Below are 14,114 nucleotides of genomic sequence, written 5' to 3' on the forward strand. Positions count from 1 at the left end.
TTTTCAAAAGCATTTTGGTTCTGCAAGAACATTATGCTTAAAAGAAAGTTATATGGAGTGAGCTAAGAAGAGAGACAATTCCCTCCTGTTACATAATGCATATTATAAAAGCTTTTCTTTCTTCCCTTCTTTCTAAAAAATTTAGAAACCATTATTTTGCTTCTCTCTACTTGCATAATCTTTCCCCAGAGGAAATTTTTCTGACAGATATTCCTCACCATATTATGATTTGCATGATAGAAGATGAGTGAGAGGTTATCCTGTTCGTTTCTGAACGTGGGTATTACAGCAAATTGCTTTAAATCTCCTTTTCCCATGCTCAGCCATCAATGCACGGACACAAAAAACACTTCATTTTATTACTATGATCACTGCTACTTCTTTTTGCAGTTTTGAAAAATTTCCTACAAATTTTACTATAAATAAATGTTACTTCCAGAAACGGATGCTTCCAGCTCTATAACACTACATTCTGCCAGTTTGGGGATTGAATCTTTTCTTCATAAGTCTCCCAATCCATAAATTGGGGAGAGATGTGGAGAATTTTCACCTTTTGCAACCACAATTTAACTCTTACATTGACCTGTATGAATTTTCCCACCTGTTTGAATTTACTGGCTTTAATATCATTACAAGACTGCTTTGGTATTTGGGGAGGGGTCTTTCAAATCAGAAATCCCACCTTCGGCTTCAACTATACACTCAGGGAAAGACCCACTCTGGAGGCTAGTTACAGTGGAATGCAGGCTGGAGATGGCCGCCTTGATTTCTGCGATATTAGCAGCCACCTGCTGCAGCACAGTCATTACCTGGCTTAAGGTAGGTTCAGCCGCCATTTTGTCTAGAAAGGGAAGAGGGAAAGATCTCTCCTGTTGCTCCATTTGGGCGGGATTCGAAGAGAAAAACCCAGTTGCAGAAAACCTCCTTAGGATTTGCACAGCCAGGTACAAAGCTTCACCCATTTGGCTGTTCAGTGTTACAGGATCGTATTTTGGGAACCGTTTAGGAGTAACTCCTGATTCAAGAAGCCAGCTTCTGTTTTGTTTCAAGTGCCACCAGTTGTGCCTAATCAAGCTTTTCTGGAGATTATTTCTTCTGTGAGTTCTAGATTGGAATTTCAAATTTCTCCTGCCAAAATATTTTTTGTCCACTCTCCGGCGTTTTATTAAAGCTGAAAGGCTACTGATGATTTCCTCGGGATTGGAACAGGCATACTGTTTGAAAGAATTAAAATGCTCATACTTAGGACAGGTAATCAACTGACCCCCAAGGCTGATTTTGGAAGTGTCATCTTCATTGCAATGACGGGCGTATCTGTACTGTACTTCCAAGTCTCGTTGAACATCTGAACGAGGAATTTGTGTTGCTGGTTCCTGTAAAACACTTCCCCAAGAACTGAGTTTCTCCAGCCCTCCTTCATTTACTGAACTATTAACCAGACCAATTTCCAGAATCTTCTGGTTTTCACCATCCAAATCTGTACCTTCATTCAATTCAGCAGAACAAATTTTTGAGCAACTGAGCACTGGATCTGAATCAGTACTTAGAGAGATTATTTCCATAATCGTTTCCAATGATTTATCTCCATATCTAAAATCTCTCTGACTGTCGAGCATCAGAGGTTCAGTTTGTTCTGTATCATCAATGGTTACACATTCCGCATTCCAACTTGTTCTAGTTTCATGGTGGATTGGATTTCTCCACTGTCCTCCGTAAAATTTATCTTTCTGTTGCCTTTCAGTATCAATCTGTCCCTCTCTGATTAAATTCTGCTTAAAATTCTGCGGATGTATCTTACTGGATATTCCATATGAGTTTGTTAGATCTTCCTCATTCAGGCTTTTCTGATCATTGATAGGTATTGTAGATGGACCAGCTTCTCCATAATCAATATGTATGCATTGACTCTGCAGCCCTACTTCAGGGCCTAGAATGATGTCTCTATCGGGTCCCATCACATTTCTTTCAGAAACAGTGAATATTTCTTCTTTCTCCATGGTTTTCTTTTGCTGGTTTGTCAAGCAGTTGCTATTCAACTTTTGTTCAGGATGTTGAAAAACTGTCTCCTTGGATTTTTCCAACCACTCCACTGCTGGTTCAAAGACTTCCTGCAAAGAGTCTTCCTCGTGGCTTTTTCCTTTGATCTGATTGCTTGCTAAAGGAAAGAAACAACCAAAATATTCCTTAAGCCCATCAATATTTGTTTGCAGTGAAAACTCTGTTTCAATAAATTAATCATAATGTTAAATATGGGAATTTTATAAAAGGTTTGCATTCCAAGTATATGAAAAATTTTACCCATGGGTAGAATTTCTTTATTATTTTATTTTATTAAATTTGTACACTACCATAACTTATCCTCAGGTATTCTGGATGGTTACACTTGCTCTTTGTATGCAACCAAATAATATTTTAGCTCACTTTTTTATATTAAGCTGTGTACAGGTAATCCTTAACTTATGACTGTAATAGAGCCTGTCCATTATGATTCCAAGTCATGATGGTCATAAAATGGGTCAACTCACACGGGTGACCTGATTATATGTCCTTTTTTTGCAGCGGTAGTCATTAAGCAAATGTGGCAATTATAAAGCAACCGCCACAGTAATTAATCAAACCGATTGTTTGCTATGGGCTGGTTTGAAAGTAAATGCTGGTTTTTGGTAAAAAATGTTATAAAATGTGGTCATATGACCATGTAAAGCTGCAAATGGCCATAAATGTGGGCTGGTTGCAGAGTGCCTGAAATATAGTCATGTGACTATGTGGGTCAGGATGGCTCTTGGAATTAGGCCATAAATACTTCTGGGGAGGTCTGTTATAACTTTGAAATTCTGCACCAGTCAAAAATCAGGACTACTTGTAGCCTGTCATTAATCGAAGAAGCTCAAGACAGCATGCAAAGATTTGTGACACCACTAGCTAATTAAAACATTTTTGGATAAACTCCGATAATATCTTCTTACATCAGAATTTAGCATAGTTCCAAGCTAAATTAATCTGAGCCTTTCAAATGTTTTGGCCTTTGGCTCCAGTTACTTGACCCTGGTAAGATCTTTTCTTTTATGAACACTGAGAGCATGTGCACCAAAGACAAATTCCTTGTGTGTCCAATCACACTTGGCCAATAAAGAATTCTATTCTATTCTATTTCTATTCTGTTCTATTCTATTCTATCTCTATATCTATTCTCTGGGAATTGTAGACCAAAGATCTAAAAAGTAACAAGTTGTCTTAGTATTTTTAATCTGCAGAAGACCTCTGTTCTAGGATTTCCTCAGAATTCTTACCCAGGCAGGCTACATTATCGTAATTTTGATGCATGACATTCCAATAAAGGTTTTTTTCTTTATGGTCGAGTAGAGTCCATTCTTCCTCAGTGAAATGAATAGATACATCTTCAAAGGTTATCATATCCTAAAATAATCAGAGGGATTAGTCTATTGATTGCATGATATTCTGCAAAGACTTTGAGGTGGGATTAGTGATCAAAGATCCACACTATCCTCAATTTCTTTGATTACCCAGGTCAAGTGCAATTTTATTCCCAATTTGTATGAGGGGAATAAGCAATGTACCACACATGATTATTGGATGGCAAGATATGAAATGCACACTGACAATAACAATGACAAATTATCAATATGAAAAGTAAAAAATTCATATTCCCCAAATTGATTCTGCTGCCATCTAGACAATTATCCACTTCACTGATGTAACTCACACATAAAATTCTTTTCTCCAGCCTCTGGTTTTGTTTCAGGAAAAAAATGCCATAATTTGCAACTGGTTTGGATGGCTCAAAGAAAGGATTTAACCATTTATGGATTACAAGTCTAGCAACAGCTATTAACTATAACAGCTAAATGGATTCTCTAAATCTGCACTTCTGAAATCTGGGTAAATTACCCCCAAAAAATGAATCAAAAGTATTTTTCTTTGGATAATGACACATAAACCCATTACTACAATAAGGATATTTAAATTATTTTTTACCACGTGTACTAAAATATATTCAAAACATTTTCCAAAGGATTCGCATTAAGATGAAAATTGATGTAATTCCTAATGGAAATTTGTTGAAATGACATATAATCCTTCAATAACATTGTTTCATAATATGTTTAGTTGAGTTATGACCATTCTTTCAGTAACCATTTGAAGCCAAGACGGTTACTGAAGGAAAGGACTTATGACCGGTAGTTCCTTAAGACTTCTTAATAAGTGGTTTTGAGTAATGAAGGAAAAGGTTTGGAAAGTATTGCTCTAAATCAGTGTTTCCCAACCTTGGCAACTTGGAGATATTTGGACTTCAACTCCCAGAATTCCCCAGCCAGCATTCGCTGGCTGGGGGATTCTGGGAGTTGAAGTCCAAATATCTCCAAGTTGCCAAGGTTGGGAAACACTGCTCTAAATTTTAGAGGCACTGTGATAGTGAATGCAGATAGTCCTTGACTTAGGACACAATTGGGATCAGAATTGGCATTGGTAAGCATTGTCACCTATGACTTTCTGAGCTGGCTTTCAATGAGCAAAGTCAATGGGGAAGCCAGATTCGCTTAACAACCATGTTATTCAATTAATCACTGCAGTGATTCACTCAACAACCATGACAAAAACTAAGTTACTAGAGAGTTAGTGCTACTTGGAAAAAGGAGTTCTGGACCATATGTACTAATGACCAGAATCAGCCCGTTTGACTTTAGAATTCTACATCAAGATTATTGACTTGATCATGTTCATAATTTGTTAAGAATACACTAGAAGAAAAACATCTGGTGTATTCTTAATAAATTATAAACCCAATCAAGTTAATAATCAAACAATGGACAAGATTGTCCATTGTAAGAGACTGGAAGCCATTTGTGGACTTTCTACAGTACAATAACAGGTGGTTAACAGAGGGATTTGTTCTTTGTTCATTTTTTAAATATATACTGCTCAAAAAAATATAGGGAACACTTAAACAACACAATATAACTCCAAGTAAATCAAACTTCTGTGAAATCGAATTGTCCACTTAGGAAGCAACAGATTGACAATCAATTTCACATGCTGTTGTGCACATTCAACTTTGTACAGAACAAAGTATTCAATGAGAATATTTCATTCATTCAGATCTAGGATGTGTTCTTTGAGTGTTCCCTATATTTTTTTGAGCAGTGTATATTATCATTAGATGTTGGGTCTATATGATTATTAGAGATTTCCTGAAATATTTGTTTATATATTTTTCTTGCTAAGTAAGAATGAGAAAACTTATAACTGTTATGTAAATGGAGGAAAAATTATCAGGTTTTAATATATAGATATAGATATATTTCTTTCTCTGCCCAAATGCTAACCTAAAACAGCCTGGCAATTTGCCATTTATACATGGGAATATGTATATGTTTATCTATTATTATTATTGTTGTTGTTGTTGTTGTTGTTATTATTAATTTGATTTATATCCCGCCCCTCTCTGAGGACTCGGGGCGGCTTACAGCATATGATATATTCGTTCCAATACTTATTTTACTGAATTCTTATTTTAGCTCCAGATCTTCGTCCACTATTCCAAATTTTAGCATCTTGCTGCATATTTCTTTGCAAAAATACTGAACATTTGATGACAATTACTGTAGAACTACACATTTACGGAAAAGCTGAGGATTGAGGCCAATCTTTTTATTGCATGCCATTAATAAAAGACCCCACCTTTTACGTATCAGCAAAGATGCCAAATCCATAGCATCCATGTTGGTTATACAACCAGATTACAAGTAGGCAGCATAATCTGTGCATGAATCTACAATCTACCGATTAGCCTGTATCAACATATGGTCAGAAAGTGTTTTCTTTTTCCCATATACATGGGCCTTTGAGAGCAATAAAAGAAGCAGCATAAAAACCTTTCTTTGCAATATATGCATTCTAAAGCGACTTTCACTCTCCCCAATTGCTAAATGAAGAAATCATAGAGAGTCTGCCAGCAAATTAAGGCTGGCTATTTTAAAAGATAGATGAGTCATCCCTTGCTTTGCTGAGTATTTTACTCGGGATAAAGCCTTTTCCTTCCTTAAGCTGCAGACCTCAAATAAATTCCCTGTAATCACCAGATCCCTCCCCTTCTTTTCAAAATACTTCCTTAGGGATGTTCTAGAAAATTACAGCATTGAAGCTCTCTGGACAGAGAGCCCTGACATTTTTCCCCATTCACAACTGCCTGCAATGCTCCCTGTAAATTCAGGAACACTAAGGGCATCACCAGAACTTCCAGCGCTTGTTTAATATATCAACTACATTGACAGCTTTACATTCCAAAGATAAGGTCATTCCAATACATCCCCATTTCCCAGCACCTGAATGGGCTTGACGGGTTCCTGCTTATGATAGGCCATAGCCAGCCGAACGGCCTCTTTGCTGCTACCTGGCTCCTGGGCTTTCAGCCACATCTGCATGTCTGCTGGAAGCACATTGAGAAATTGCTCCAGGATGACCATGTCCACAATCTGATCCTTGCTGTGTTCCTGAGGACAGAGCCACTGCACAGCTGTGCTACTCAGCCTGGATAGAATCTCCTGCAGAGTTTCTCCAGGTGGGAGGGTGGATTGGCGGAATCGCTGTCGACCAGCTTCCCGAATAGCCTGGATCGAAGATGAGTTCAGAGCATATTTCTCCTTACACAGAGAAGGGTTTGGCAGGTAAGTTCTGTCCATAGAGCTGTCGATGAACTCATGAAAGCCAGGAGATGTTAAAGCAGATGGTATCATTGGCTCTTTAATAGTTGTTTCACCAGCAGTGATGGGTTCCCGTAAATTAGATGAAGGTTGCCGGGTTGCCTTTAAACATGCTCTCAAACGCTGTATTGTCTGACTTGGATGGTTTGTATGCCATTTCTTGGTTCGATCATGTGACAATGCATTACAACTTGCTGTATTCATTTTAGGGACTGATTCTGAGCCCGTGTTGATGTTTTTCATGCCATTTGGCCCTTGATCAGCTTCTGCTGGCATCCTGGTGGGAGGATGAAGGTGTGGCAAAGACTTTATAACTTGGTTGTGGCTTGTGTGAGCCCTTCCCGTACAACAGTATTTGTAGTATTCAGCACACTTCCAAAATGTTTTGTTCCCACTTGCACGCACTTTCTTATACAGATATCCTTTGTAAAGCAGCTGATCCTTACCTTTGTCATCCTTGATATATTGCAAGGACATTTTCACAATGACACACCTTGTCTATGTCGACTAGCAGAGGCAATGGCTTTTACAACAAGGCAAGAGATAAAAACAGAAGAAACCAGGCATGCAATGAAAGAAATCCCTTGCTACAATGACGTGTACAGATGGCTCTTCCGGAGAGAAAAATTCAAATGTGAGGGAAGATTTATTTTTTTTTGAATAGTTACCGAAGAATGAAAGGCTTCCCTTTGGTCCGCTAGGGCTTTCCCGTTTCCCCCCTCAGCGGCGAACATCAATCATGCTGCTCCCATTTTTTCCCCAGGTTGACAGCTGAACCAGGTCTGTAAGTTGGCACCTGGTTCCTTGCAGAGCACAAAAGAAGTTGCCACGACCTTTCCACGCAGTCTTCCTCGTCGCGTGTCAGTTATTCTCCTTCCCCGTAACGTTACTTTAATATCACGAGTCTGGCGCTTTAAATTCTATTTGGAAATGAGGAGACGAGATCTGGCTAGCGGTCCTCCTTGCAGTTCTCATTCCCATCCGAATCTACCGTGATTAGCTGAACAACCGGAGATGCCCTGCTTGGCCACGCCCCCTTCCATTTTAAAGGCATCACAGCGGAAGTCTCATCCTGTGGGTGTTGCCTATCCAGCCGTGAATAGTGTATAGGAGCGACTGGAAGTTAACCTGTGCTTGAAGGAAAATGTGGCAGGTTATTTGGTTTAAAGAGCCTCCTTGTGGGGATACTCTGTAATTGTACACATTTACCTTTGAACAGATCCTTGGACCTTCAGCCTTTCATTTTTGGGAAAGATTATGTTGCATAAGCCTGTTTAGGACTGTTTAGGAAACTAGAGGCTAAAACATATGAAGAACGGTTGCAAGAACTGGGCATGGGTAGTTTAATGAAAAGAAGGACCAGGGTAGACATGATAGCAATGTTCCAATATCTCAGGAGTTGCCACAAAGTGTCGCTGTAAACACGATCTAAGCATAGCCCATAAAATCATCTGCTACAATGTTCTTGTCAAATGACTACTTCAGCTTCAACTGCAACAACAGAAGAGCACACAACACATACAACTCGACTGCAGGAAATAGGACTGACTATGTATGTATGTGAGTGTGTGTGTGTGTGTGTTTGTTTGATTGATTGATTGATTGATTTTTTGATGCTACCCTTCTCCTTAAACTCAGGGCGACTTACAACATGTTAGCAATAGCACTTTTTAAACAGAGCCAGCCTATTGCCCCCACAATCCAGGTCCTCATTTTACCCACCTCAGAAGGATGGAAGGCTGAGTCAACCTTGAGCCGGTGATGAGATTTGAACTGCTGACCTGCAGATCTAGCAGTCAGCTTTAGTGGCCTACAGTACTGCACTCTACCCACTGTGCCACCTCAGTTTTAGTAACCAAGTAGTTGATGCATGGAACATTACCAGACTCTGTAGTATCATCACCTAATCCCAAAAACTTTACCCTTAGACTACCCACTGTTGACATTTCCCGATTCCTAAGAGGTCAGTCAGGGGCGTGCATAAGTGCACCAGTTTGCCTTCCGTTACGTCCTAATTTTTCTCTTCTTCTTTTACTAGTATCATGTATATAAATATTATTATATCTCTGTATACCACCAATACGTACTTGACAAAACAAATAAATAAATAAAAATAAAAGAGGTGGGAGTCAAAACTATTCTCCAAAGCACCTGAGGGTGGAACAAGAAGCTATTGGGTGGAAACTAAACAAGAAGAGAAGTAACTTAGTCTAAGGAGAAATTTCCTGACAGTTAGAACAATTAATCAGTGGAACAGCTTGCCTCCAGAAGTTGTGAATGCTCCAAAACTGGAGGTTTTTAAGAATATGTTGGATAACCATGTGTTTGAAGTAGTGTAGGGTTTCCTGCCTAAGCAGGGGGTTGGACTAGAAGACCTCCAAGGTCCCTTCCAACTCTGTTGCTATTATTATTGTTATAGGATCACGTATTGCCCAAACCCAAAATGAATTTTCTTTTTTGGTTTAGTGACTGTGGTTAGTAAACCATACTTTTGTACAAAATCGGTTAATTTGTGATTTATTAAATACAGTACATCTGGATTTAACCATGCAATATGTAAATAACTTTCTAGCACCTTTCCTTTGAATATTCAAAGGATCCTGAATTTTAGATTGGAGAGTGCCTGAGATTGCTCAATTTTAAAATCTTCATGTTCAGGTGGCACAAATTCAGATGCTTGGCAATTGATTCTTACTTATGACCTCTCAGTTTCCCAGAGTCATGTGATCTTCTTTTGCGACCTGACCAAGGAAGTCCATGGGCAAGCCAGATTCGCTTAATGACCATGTGACTTACTTAAGAGCTGCAACTACCTGCTTAACAATGGTGGCAAAACTGGTCATAAAGTGGATAAAAGCTCACTGAACAGCTGTCTCGCTTTGCAATGGAGATTCAAGGGTCAATGGTGGACACACAGTAAGTCGAGGGGTACCTTTACCCTTCCCTTCCTTCTGTGTCAATTACCAGTAATCCGGCATGCCTTTGCTCTCAAATTCTCAAATCTGGGCCACAGTGATTGACATCCACTGTTGGAGGGTGGATTGAGTGAGTAGAAGCTAATTTTAACAATGCTCCTGCTTAGCAACCAAAAATTTGGGCTCAATTGTTGTCATATCTTTGCCTTCCTCTGCATGGCAACTTTGCCTAGTAAATTCCTTCCCTTTTCTGGGAGTGTCTCCTCTGTGTTAGAGGCACCAAAATAACCAAGATGATATAAGGTCTTCTGCTGAAGCAGTGGGCTGGACTAGATGACCTCGGTTGCAGTGCTGTTTGAAAGCATCCTTTAAAGATGCATCTAGTGCCAGGGTTGGTGGTCCTTCCTTCCTCTCCTTTTTCACTCCCTCACTCACTCATTCACTCTTTCTCTCCTCCCTCCCTTTCTTTCTTTCTTTCTTTCTTTCTATTTTGCTTTCTTTCTCTTTCTTTCTTTCTATTTTGCTTTCTTTCTCTTTCTTTCTTACTTTTTCCCCTTCACACCCTTCCTTTCTTTCTTTCCTCCACACCCTTCCTATGCACCCCTTCTTGAATTGGCCTCGTTCTTTCTTTCTTTTTCTTTCTTTCTTCCTTCCTTTCTTTTTTTCTTTTCTTTCCTTCCTTCTTCCCTCCTTCCTTCCTTCTCTTTCTTTTCTTTCTTGTCTCTCTTCAGGTCACTTCAGGATTTTCAAAATGCTGCAGAATGTTTTGGTGGCCACAACTCCAGCATGATGTGTTGGGATACGTGGTATTGTGTAGGATCTATCGACAGGCCAGATATGCTACTGGTGTGCCCTCTGGTTTCCTGCAGCTACGACCCAGACCGGAAACACCCTGAGGGCCGGTCTCACCAAACTTCATAACTGAGTTGCCCCCTTCAAAGAGCCCCACAATCATTTTGGTGGTGGACATGCTGACCAAAATGGCTCATTTTATTCCAAACTGAATAGTGTGAGACGGGGGACGGGGGGGGGAGGGTGTTCACTTTATGGCACACCTTTCACAGACCCTACTCGCAGAACTGCAGGTACAGACATGTCTGTCATCTGCCCATCACCCCAAAATTGACAGGAGTACAAAGAGGATGAACACCATCTTGGTAATTTTTGCCTAGTGCTTTGGATTTGATAGAACAATTGAGAAAAGAGTTGATTATCATTGCAATTATTGAATCAACTGGAGGATATACCATCTCTGGAGATGCAATTACAGTATGAAGGTGATGAAGATTACAACTTGTATTTATTATTTATTTATTTATTTATTTATTTATTTATTTATTATTTAGATTTGTATGCCGCCCCTCTCCGCAGACTTTTGTGACTTCAATGTCATTTGCTCAGTGATAACGAGGACTGGTGTCTTCCAGGTGGACCACTTACCAGAAAAATGAAGAGGCTACAGTTGTCCTAACTTGCCAAAAAAACCAAGAGGGAAATTGTAACACCACCCATATCTCAATTCTGCCCAACCCTACTCTTTCCCTCACCCTCAGGTATTTCTTTCAGTCAACTTGGTTGGGAATGTATTAAAACTCCAAACCTGCCATATGATTGAGCACAACACCTCTGCTGGACCAGACCATAGTTCTAGCTAAACTAACTCCTCCATTCCCACAATGGATATACAGAAGCTTCTAGAAAGCCTGCCATGAGGGGCAAGACAACACTACCCCACACCCAATTCTGTCAGTAACTTTGGAATTCAGCAAAATAAATGAGATAATTTACAATCTCCAATCCTCAGGTGAAGATGTCTAGATCAGGGGTCTCCAACCTTGGCAACTTTAAGCCTTGCGGACTTCAACTCCCATAATTCATCAGTCAACTTTCCCGGCTGGGGAATTCTGGGAGTTGAAGTCTGTCAGGCTTAAATTTGCCAAAATTGGAGACCCCCTGATCTAAATCATTTCTAAAGCCAACAAACGCTATAGACCATCACACTGAATGGCAGCTAGTCTTAATTTTGCTAGTCTTAAAAATCTGCAATCCATTGGTTTCACTTGTAATGGCCAAATTTAGCTGAATACAGTGTTCCCTCACTTTTCGCGGGGGATGCGTTCTGAGACTGCCCGCGAAAGTTGAATTTCCGCGAAGTAGAGATGCGGAAGTAAATACACTATTTTTCGCTATGAACAGTATCACAAGCCTTCCCTTAACACATTAAACCCCTAAATTGCAATTTTCCATTCCCTTAACAACCATTCAGATTATTACTCACCAAGTTTATTTATTAAAGTTTATTTTAAAAAATATTTATTAAAGGCAGACTAAAGTTTGGCGATGACATATGACGTCATCGGGTGGGAAAAACCATGGTATAGGGAAAAAAACCCGCAAAGTATTTTTTAATTAATATTTTTGAAAAACCGTGGTATAGACTTTCCGCGAAGTTTGAACCCGCGAAAATCGAGGGAACACTGTACCACAAAATGTTTTTTGGGGGGGAGGAGGGGTAAGTGCCCTTACTCGAACATCTGAGTAAGGGCACTTACTTTCCACCCTGTCTAATCTTACAAATCTCTTTCCATACCCCCAATTGTTTTCCTTTTCAACTAAAGTGCCATAAATATTTTACCTCAGCTGTTTGGGCCTGATGCCTTCCATAAATATCGGGCCTACAGATATTCAGATCCCTGAATAGGCCAGGCAATATGTCGGCTGGGATTTCTGGAAGTTGGGATTCCAGAAAGTAAGTCCGGTTTAACTCACATTTAGACTATTGTAATAGCTTATTTGTAGGCTTGCCATCTTGGTCACTGTGTCCATTATCTCTGGTCCAAAACAGTGCCGTTCGGGTGGTTCTAAACCTCCCCAAGTGTAGGCCTCACATAGATCGCTACATTGGTTGCCAATTCAAGCCCAGGCCCAATTTAAATTGCTAGTGATGGTATTTAAGGCCCTGCGCTCAAACACCCCAAATTACTTGGCAACCTATTTATCTTGGTACATACCATCACGGGACTTACATTCAGCAGGGAAGGGCTGGTTGACTGTCCCACAGACACATACAGCAACATCAAAATGGTGGGCCTTTCAAGATCTGGCCCCATGTCTGTGGAACAGTCTTCCCTTAGAGCTTTGGGTAGGGGAGAATTTTCTCCGTTGCCCCAGAAAATCTCCGGGACCGCCTTCTGCCGCACGAATCCCAGCGACCGATTAGGTCCCACAGAGTTGGCCTTCTCCGGGTCCCGTCGACTAAACAATGTCGTCTGGCGGGTCCCAGGGGAAGAGCCTTCTCTGTGGCGGCCCCGACTCTCTGGAACCAGCTCCCCCCGGAGATTAGAACTGCCCCCACCCTCCTTGCCTTCTGTAAACTTCTTAAAACCCACCTCTGCCATCAGGCATGAGGGAATTGAGGCATTTCCCCCGCCTCCCCCGGGGCCTATACAATTTATGTATGGTATGTGTGTATGTCTGGTTTAATAATGGGGTTTTTAAATGTTTTTGAAATCTATTAGATTTATCATGAATTGTTTTATTGTATGCTGTGAGCCGCCCCGAGTCTACGGAGAGGGGCGGCATACAAATCTAATAAATAATAATAATAATAATAATAATAATAATAATAATAATAATAATAATATACTAAAGACATTCCTCTTTGATTCAGCAGATTGAAATATCCTTGTTCTGGGGATCAGCAAGAGGGGAGGACATTGGAGAGGTTGGGAATGGTTTTTAACAAGGTTTGTGGTTTTATTAGTTGTGTTTTAAGTAAGTGTGTGTATGGCCTACTGTCTGTCTTTGTTAGTTGTACATGGCTTGCTGTCATGCCCTTTGTTAAAAGGGCGTTATAAATAAATGTTTATTATTATTATTATAACTCAAGTGAGCCTTGTGAAGCTGGCTTCTAAATGGTCCCCATGGGTTATATTATATACCTATAGGTCACAGCCATTCTGTTTCAGAATTTCCTCTGAAAACCATCCAGCAAGCTTGCTGAAATGAAAAATCAAACCCTGCAGCATGGCGCACAGCAGAAAAATCAGACATACAAATGCTACAATTTTTTTACTTGATTACTCCTAACCATCAACAAAGAAAATCAGTGATTGGGAACTTTTTCCTCTCTACTAGTCAGTTGGGGAAAGGGGTCCTAAAACAGAAAAAGAAATGCTTGTTTGCTTTAGACAAAAACAAAAGGGGGAATGGGGCAAGAGCAAAATCAAGAGAGGCACATCATGTCAAACAGGTACCTCAAAAACAATAGAGCAAATGAACATCTGAAGGAAACATGGGAGTAAAGCAAAAGAAATTGGTTGGGAAGCACAGGCAAATAGGACGAGAAAGAGACAGGGTTACAAGACCTTTTACTAATACATCATCCATCTATATTAATCCTCTGATTTGCTGTTGTTTACATGCAGAATCACAGCATGTTTGCAGTAACTCCAAACTCTTCCCCAAACCAGGCTCC

General features: G+C 40.0%; 1 protein-coding gene across 1 annotated transcript; it reads right to left on the reverse strand.

The window, feature by feature from the left end:
* Positions 1-338: 338 nt before the first annotated feature.
* LOC139160239 (uncharacterized) lies at positions 339-7,742 on the reverse strand. The gene is made up of 3 exons (XM_070737911.1): positions 6,345-7,742; positions 3,291-3,417; positions 339-2,155 (listed from the first exon to the last, which is right to left on the reverse strand). Exons 1-3 carry the CDS (start codon positions 7,197-7,199, stop codon positions 630-632), a joined length of 2,508 nt encoding a protein of 835 aa, XP_070594012.1. The 5' UTR covers positions 7,200-7,742; the 3' UTR covers positions 339-629.
* Between the last annotated feature and the right edge of the window lie 6,372 nt (positions 7,743-14,114).

This window comes from Erythrolamprus reginae, chromosome 2 (assembly GCF_031021105.1).
Source record: "Erythrolamprus reginae isolate rEryReg1 chromosome 2, rEryReg1.hap1, whole genome shotgun sequence".
Taxonomy (NCBI): domain Eukaryota; kingdom Metazoa; phylum Chordata; class Lepidosauria; order Squamata; family Dipsadidae; genus Erythrolamprus; species Erythrolamprus reginae.